Source organism: Alexandromys fortis, unplaced genomic scaffold (genome assembly GCF_014885135.2).
Source record: "Alexandromys fortis isolate MF-2015 unplaced genomic scaffold, M_Fortis_MF-2015_v1.1 scaffold_72, whole genome shotgun sequence".
Taxonomy (NCBI): Eukaryota; Metazoa; Chordata; class Mammalia; order Rodentia; family Cricetidae; genus Alexandromys; species Alexandromys fortis.
In genome coordinates this window covers 504,349-512,746 of record NW_026067969.1, presented here as the reverse complement: position 1 = coordinate 512,746, position 8,398 = coordinate 504,349, and the positions used below count along the sequence as shown (strand labels likewise).

Below are 8,398 nucleotides of genomic sequence, written 5' to 3'. Positions count from 1 at the left end.
AAGGAACGAGGGGGCCATCTTGGGGAAGGCGTGAGGGCAGACCCAATCTGTTGCCATGGAGACCTGTCCCTGGCCAGCACTGGTCTAAGGCAAATTCATCTGGGTGTTCTGAGCTCATAGAACACAACCGCCTTTTAGATCTAGCCCTCCCTCCAGCCAAGAAACCACTAATTCCTGAAGTAGAAGGCTTGGGTGCTGGACTAATTTGCACCTGATTTGGCATGCTTTGTAGGCCGAGCACAGTGGGGGAAATTAGACTCCAGGGTTATTTCACTACCAAATGCTCACAGTCCATACTGGGGGCTCCAGACCACAGAATTCACCTATGATGTTGCAAGCACCGGGCCCCACCAGACCAGGCTGAACAGAGACGCCCCTCATCCGATCTGTACCCATCTGAGCTGCCAATGGGAGGTATCCAAGGATGCTCAGTTTCTCCTGGGGCTCCCTGGTTCACCTTTCTGTGGCTGAGTCTATGACCACGCTGCTGGACCAAGGAGGACATTAAAGATGATGCGTGAGCAGATCCCAGGCCTAGGGAATCCTGCACCCTGTGGAATGGGCATATTCTGCTACAGTGCACTCATAACTTAGCTGGGAAGTCCAAACTCGCCCATTTGTGGGGATGGGGCCTCCCTAGGAGAGGGCCACACCTGAGCTACCTTGATGCCATCTTCCCCTGTACAGTTTAGGTAAGGCAGGACGGTAAGTATTGGCGTACTTATAGGAACCAGACTGGCCTGGTCCAGCTGCAGCCAGATTCCTTCTCGGCCTCGGCTACAGACTTCTATCCCTGTGGCTCCCCAACAGACACAAACAGAACTCCCTTTTAGAGGTTTCTCGGGCCCCATCCTTCCATCCCATGTCTCTCTTCTGCTCCTGAGTCACAATTAGATTGTCTTAGAGCCCTTGGTGGAGAGAAGGAACCCCTGAGCTAGGTCTTTCAGGCTTCCTAGCCTACCCTCAGCACAAAAACTCTAATCACCCAGAAACACCACACACAGTGAGCAACAGAGCAGAGGGACCCAGCGCAGCCAGCGGCCCCTGCTGGGCATTATGAGAAATACAGCCCAGTGTGACCAGTACTTTTTTTTTTTTTTTTTTTTTTGGTTTTTCCAGACAGGGTCTCTCTGTAGCTTCAGAGGTGACCAGTACTTTTTACTAAATACCAAAGATTCCAGCCTTACAAGAGGGGACAGGATGACTGTAAACATGCCCCCTTCTTTGTCCAGGGCTGCCGAAAACCAGATAAATATGAGGAACGGTCCTCTGCCATCCACTGACAATGGAGTAGAAGCTTCAGGCCTGACAACGCTACTACGATCAGCACCCACTGTATGGTGTCAGGCCAGCCCGGGGCAAGCCTCAGGACAGCCCAGACGACAAGAGTGGAGGCAGGTGCCCTCTCCAGGGCCCTGAGGCTAAGCGCTGAGACCTTCAGTCAAAAGACAGGCTCACAGCAGCGCCGTGGAGCTGGGGCTAAGTCCGGGACTGGGGCTAAGTCCGCGTGCACATCCTAGCGAGGTACAACCAGCTAGATGAAGGTGGAGTCCAGAGGCCCAGCATCCTGCTGGCTGAGAGCCCGGGCCTCAAACAGCTGCTTGATGAGCGCAGACTTCTCCTGCTCCAGCTGAGTGATGCGCTCGCTCTTATTGGTCACCTCCTGGGTGGGCGGGCGGGCGGACAGGCAGGGGCGTGATCAGGGTTTGCAGGGCCACCAGCCCCAGCCCCATCTTCCCACACCTCACCTGAGTGAGAAGCCGGTTCTGCTCTTTCAGCATGAGGATGGTCTGCTGCTGCCAGACTGGCGCTGAGGGAGAGGTAGAGCCCAAGGGCCCCAAAGAAGACGAGGGCAGAGCCTGTGGGAGCGCACAATCAGGCAGGCCTCTTCTGGGCACAGCACCCAGAACAAGGACAAGGGGTGCCCGGGAGCCTCCAGAACACTCACTCTGCCAGAACAGGCTGCGGTCAACAGCTCCCCCAGGCACCGGGCCACCTCCTGTACTTTGGGCAGTAACCTCCCCAGAGGGAGGGGACTCCCTGCAGTCCCAAAGTCCTGGAAGAGAAGCAGGGAACACCAGGCCGTGAGGAGACTCGTGCCTCCGGCACTCCTGTTCCTCCAAAGCTTCAGCTCGGAGTCCAGAGGGAGCCCACCCGGAGCAACTCGGGTCCGGCTGGCAGGGGTGCCCCCACACTCACAGCGCCGGATCTGCTGCTCTGGCTCAGGCGGCGCTGACGCTCCTGCACACGCTGCAGCTGCTGCTGTTACCACTCTCGGCCGCGAGCCATCATCTCCAAGCCCTGCAGCAGCACCTCCTGTTCCTGTTCTAGCTCCTTCATCTGCTTCAACTACAACACACACGTGCACACAGGAATGGACGCATGCCGGCAAGCAGACTGGCATTAGGCATACGTGCACACATGCGTGTGCTCCAGGAGCCACGGGTGTGGGAGTTGAGACCTATGCAGGGGCAGACCAGCACGCAGGCACCAGCATCGGGTCAGCACACAGGCGGTTTGCAAAAGCACAGATGGAAGCACCAGTGTTTGCTGGGTTCAAACTTCCGCCTTGGAGAACATAGCTCAGTTCCTCCTCTTTGGATGATGAAGGTGGTAATGGGGACTGGTCTCCCTCTCGCTCCTCTACTGACACTTCCCCAAGGGCAACTCAGCACCCCGTTCCTTGTGCCCTAAGCTGGCCTGCAGAGGTGAGAGCCTCAGGAAGTAGACAGGGCAGGGGCCCAAACTCTGTCACCAGGGATCCCTAAAGAACCACTTCTCCACCCTCTGCCTGACTTTGCCTGTCTTCCCTCCAGCAGATTCAAGCCCAGGAGAGAGAGATTCAGCAGAGCTAACCAGTTCTCCTACAGGGGTTCCCCAAGTAACCAGGTTCGTGGTTTCCAACCTTCTGGACAACACAGAGAGTCCCTCAGAGTCGTGGCCCCTCTCACCAGGCCACAGTCCACACCGTTGGTGATGGTATGCCTTCGACGTTCGCCTCGAGCCCGTGGAGCCTGCCGAGCTTCACCTGTGCCTACGTCCAGGGTCTTGCAGGATGCTGCACCTGTAGCAGACAGTCGGGGTCATCGCTTAGTTCTGGGCCTGCATAATGGGTTCCTCAGCCCTCCCGGGACCCTCCAGCTAACTCTGTTAACATCTCATCCCAGTTCCTCAGCCCTTCCGGGACCCTCCAGTTACCTCTGATAACACAAACCCCAGGGGCCAGGGCTGTCCTGGGAACCTTTGCCATCTCATCTGTGAACTTGCTCTATCTGTTGACTTTGTACCTGGCTGGGATTCGGTCTCCTCTTACCTGCCCTGCTTCCCTCACCTGCCTCAAGGAGGGCTGTGAACTCCCTGAGGGGTCAGGGGAAGGCATGAGTACAGCTCTTTCTTGCACTCCTCCCCCTGTGCCTGAAAAAAACCATAGTGGATACCTCTCGAGGGTATCAAAAGGGTGACGTGTAAAAGATGAGATGGTAAGGCCGGGGCGTGGTAGTATACTGTGCCTTTAATCCCAGCACGCAAGAAGCAGAAGCAAGCAGATCTCTGTGAGTTCAAGGCTTGCCTGGTTTACATAGTGAGCTCCAGTTCCAAATATAAGCACGTAGAGAGATCTTGTCTCAGAAAAACAAAACCAAGAAACAAAAGGTATGGACCAGTCGAGCCCTCTGGCTCGTCCCTCACCTTTCTCAAATGCATGGGGCTTTGTGGCACAGCATGGGGTAGTGAGAAAGCCAATCCTCCATTGGTGATGGAGACATAATTCTTGCCCAGAAAGAACCACATTATGAAGCAAGGTGTGCATATATGTGCCATAGACCCCTGTGAACATCGTCTGGAGTGCCTCCCCATCTACCAAAAGTGGGGTGCAGGTAGAAAGGAGGGTACCTTCCCCCAGATCCCTAGCCCTATCCCTGGCATCAGGATCACCCCTGCAACTGTCTTAGGAGTGACAGAGACAATAATTGTGTTCGGCTGCTCTAGTTCCAAGCAGGCCTCAAAGTTCATGTCCCAGCCTGCAGTTTCAGGGTGAGGCCATGGGAGGTACGCAAGAAGGATACTGCCTCATGAAGGTGGGGCCAGAGCAGGTACCGGCAATGAATTCTAGGAAGGAACCCTGTGACACCTGGATCTGACTTGCACAGGAAGGAGACATAAACCTCCTTCCCACAGGGTTGGGAATTTGAGGCCATATCTGTGTTGGGAGGACTCTCCCATGGAAGTGGGGGCTAACGCAGTTCTGTGGCTCCTTCAAAGCAAGCTTTGTCAACCACACCGTAATCTTTACTGGGTCTGGGATGACCCATAAAGGAGTTAGAGCCAGAGCCTGGCCTTAGGCTTACAGAGCAGTGGGCTAAATATTCCTACACCGTGGGCCCTGAGTACATGACCTTCAGAAGTAACTGAGCCAGGGCCACTGAAGGTGGAAAATATCAGTTCCACAGGCAAACTGTGAGCCTGTTCAGTACACAGTCCTATCTCAGGGCTGACTTCAGTCACACCAGCCATGTCCAGAAGTCTCACCTACCACAGGAACAGGGGGTCAGGCCTTGAACAAGTGGAGCAGTCTTTCTCTGTTTCTCTCTCACATTGTGTGTGTGTTTATTTTATTTTTTTAAAGGTTTATTTATTTATTATGTATACCTCCATGTATGCCCGCACACCAGAAGAGGGCACCAGATATCATTACAGATGGTTGTGAGCCACCATGTGGTTGCTGGGAATTGAACTCAGAACCTCTGGAAGAGCAGTCAGTGCTCTTAACCTCTGAGCCATATCTCCAGCCCTATATGTTTATATCAATTCACAAGGGAGGCAGTAAAACATGGCTGAGGCAGAAGAGGTCCAGTGAGGCTGGCAGAGCGGTGGCCAGTGACAAAATGGACTGGCAGCTGCCACCAGCGGGCAGCCCTGCACCTGGTAGGGCTGTGCACAGGATGAATGGGCTGCAGGGCCGCAGAGGGGCCCTGGGCTCCTCTGAGAACCTGCCTCCACGCTTAGCTATAATGCAGGTCCTGTTCTCAAGGCAGACAGGGGGCTATTCAACAGTCTCCTGTCCCTGCCAACTGGACCGGAAGGAGGGAGAGGAGCCTGCTGGATTCCCCAGAGACTGCGGTCTGTGTCTGGCAGGGTGTCTGCAGCAGGTGCTGTAGGGCACACACACCCGTCAGCATCCACACACCCAGCCTTCTTCAGCACTTGTGCTGGGTGCTCCCGCACCTCCTCTGCCTGGGTGGAGAAAGCAGGCCGGGTTATCTCTGCAGGGTGTCACACTGGAAGGGCCTTCGGGACGGGTTAGAGGATGCATGCTTTTAGGAAGAAACTTGTGCCCAAGCAGCCACACAGAAATGAGGATGCGGGCCCAGATGTCCCCAGCTATAGGGCAGGTACAGCCCAGATGCTCCAGGGCCTAACTTAGGCTTGAGACAGAGCGGGCTTCTCCTAGGTGTTCAGAATTATCGACCTGCCCTTGGCCCTGGTATCAGGCCTCTACCCGTAGCCCACACAGGCATCCAGGTGGTCCCAACCTTGTTTTAGGCTCTGGGGCCTGCCCACAGTGGTTCCCATCTCCACCCCTCTTGAGGAGACCCTGCTGGTCTCCAGTTTCCAGCGCAGGTCCCAGGAACTATGAGGNGGCGCCCAAACTCACCCGCGTCTGCGCTCGGGCTCCGCTCCAGGGTCTTACTCAGGGGCCGCTCGGGCTCCTTGGGACAGGGTGCCGCCTCCGCGGGGACACACAGTAGCTCAGGGTTCCGGGAGGTGCCAGTGGGACCAGCAGGCGCAGGACGCGCACTCGGGGGCAGAGGCTTCCTCTCCAGGACAGTTCGCGGCTCGTCGGCTGGTACGAACATCAGACGCTGCTGCAGCGAAGGTTGGTCCCCAGACCGGGGAGCGACGCGTGCCTGATCCCTCGGGGCACTGTTGGCGTTCAGCAGCGAGGTGCGCAAGCCCGCCACGAAGCGCTCGAAAGTCAGGTAGCCATTGGCGGGGGCCACCTGGCGCAAGCCCTCGAGGACGCCGCAGGGCAGCTCGCGTGCGTCTGCTCCCTGCCAGCGGGACTCGATCTCGCGCAGGTGCACGTAGCCGCGCTGCCGGTCGTCCAGGATGTCGAAGAGGGTGCGCAGGCTCTGGAGGAAAGCTCGCGGCAGCCCCTCCGTGCCGGGCGCGGGAGCGGCGTGCGGTAGGCGGCCACGCTCGGCCATCGCTGCCACGGCCATGGGCACCCAGCTTCCATCCGCGTCGGTCCCCCACAAGCCCAGAAGGCGGGCCCTGCACGGCACGCGCGCCCCGCCACAATAGCTGCTGGTTTTTGAATGGGGCTCTTCTCGCCGCCGCGTCAGCTCGCATTAATATTCACGGCGGCCATTGGTCGAAACTGGCCCATCTGCTCCGGGATTGGCTCGGAAGCCACCAGTCCAGTTTGATTTTTTCCTACGGTAGGGGCGGGCGCCGCCAGTGAGTGGGGCCCGGGAGGTGTGACCAGGCACCAGCAGAACCGGCTAGGGTTCCCACCTCTGCTCCCCACGATGCCCCTGCCTCCACGCCCACCACCCACCCCTCTGGCCTCGGTAGAGGCTTTTGTGCCCCGCCCTGCCAGCCACTTTTCTGAGGGCGGAGCGTGGCGCCCTGCACAGATCCTGTACCCAGGTAGCCTCACCCGTAAGGATGGCAAGGTCCAGCCCCTCCTCCTTCCTTTGGTTCTTTTCACTGAGAGTCCCCTGGCTCCAGGCGCCCATTGACTCTGGGGCTCCCTTCAGGAATGCCCCCAAGAGGATTATAGGCTCCAGACAGTTGGGCGCTCTCCTTCACTGAGGCCTCTGTCCCTACAACTGCCAGTTCTACCTTTGGTCCTTTGGCACCGTCTGCCTTGTCCTGCCAACTGTAGGACAAAGCCAAATTGTCTTGTGTCCCCAGATGCCCATCCGGTGACCAGCTCCCTTGGCGTTCTGGATCTGGTCCCCTACTCGGGCTTGCTTGCTTTTCTTTCTTCCTTTCTTCCTTCCTTTCTTCCTTCCTTCCTTCCTTCCTTCCTTCCTCTCCTCCTCCTCTTCCTCCTTCTCCTCCTCCTTCTTCTTCTCTCTCTCCCTCCCTCCCTCTCTCTCCTCCCTTTCTTCCTTTCCTCCTCCCTTAGGGTCCCTTACCCCCTTACCAACTCCTTTACCTGCCCTCTATCCTCCACCCGGTCACCTTCCCAAACTTCCTAATGTCACAGAAACAGAACAGTTGCCACTGAGAACAGTCCACACGTTAACTGGTGCGTCTACTTTCTAACCACACTGGGACACTCTTCAGCAATGTGGCTGAAAGCCTCCAGACAGGCCCTTCACTCGGGACCTCACTCCAGCCCCTCTGGACAGGCTTCTAATAGGTTGTGTGTCTCAGGCGTGGAAGCAGCTTCCCTGCCCAGCTCCCCTGGCCCCACATTTCCAGAGGTTACCCACTCAAAATTACTTTTCTTTGTTTGTCCTAAGACAGGGTCTTACTATGCAACCTCGGCTTGCTAATAGACCAAGCTGACCTGGAACTCAGATCTCCTGAGTGTTGGGATTAAATGTGCACACTACCACATCCATCACACTCAAAACTGTGCTTCATTCATGGTAAAGTGTTTTGGCCGAGGCCTCTGGAGCTGATCAAAGACCTTCTGGGGTTTCACATTCTCCTCCCCTCTTGCCTTGCCTAGTCCTTAGGGTGTTCAACATGTACCCTTACTTTCAGGCTCTGGGCTACATGTAGAGGAGCATCCTTTGTCATTGATTGATTACTATGAACACTTCAGATCTTTCTCAGGTACCTGCTTCCTCTGCCCAAAAAGTCGTAGATGTTTTTACCTCACATGCCTGACTGTGGTGACTGTTTCCTCATGAATTTTGATGTTTGGTAATAGGACAGAGCCACCCCTAGGCCTGGCATTGGCACTCAGTGGATAGTGGGCACACAAGAAGCTTTGTTTGGTTAGGGAATGGTGCAGCAGAACACCAAGCCAGGATGAGGCCTTGGGCATTCTCAGGACCATGCGTAGGTACCAGCGATGGAGTAGCCACCAGCATCAGGTGAAACCAGTGCTGCTCAGGAAAGCAAAACCAGCAAGGTTCAGGCCAGGGCCCCGGGGTGAGCCTGAGTCCACTAGCAGAGAAAATAAGCCTGCCCGTGTTGAGGGAGGTGGAGCTCATAAGCCCCACCCCTTCCTAGGTAGCACTAGGCAGTTAATTGTTGCTGGGGGAGGGAGGCAGGGTCCTAATTCTCAGCAGTGAAGCCACTAGTAAAATGCCTTTGATCCTACAAAGAAACTCCAACTGGTGTTTGTGCCGACAGTTCTGATTAACTGCAGCTGGTCTCTCTGTCTCTGTCTCTCTCTCTCTCACACACACACACTTTTTTTTTTTTTTTTTTT

At 56.2% G+C, this 8,398-nt stretch overlaps 1 protein-coding gene across 1 annotated transcript; it reads right to left on the bottom strand.

Annotated features, from left to right (window-relative positions):
* Positions 1–1,111: 1,111 nt before the first annotated feature.
* Sapcd2 (suppressor APC domain containing 2) lies at positions 1,112–8,329 on the bottom strand. The gene is given in 8 exon segments (XM_050155424.1): positions 1,112–1,663; positions 1,749–1,859; positions 1,949–2,056; positions 2,200–2,349; positions 2,952–3,064; positions 5,191–5,242; positions 5,244–5,286; positions 5,650–8,329. Coding segments are annotated over 8 exon segments (1,278 nt in total). The 5' UTR covers positions 6,222–8,329; the 3' UTR covers positions 1,112–1,534.
* Positions 8,330–8,398: the final 69 nt, after the last annotated feature.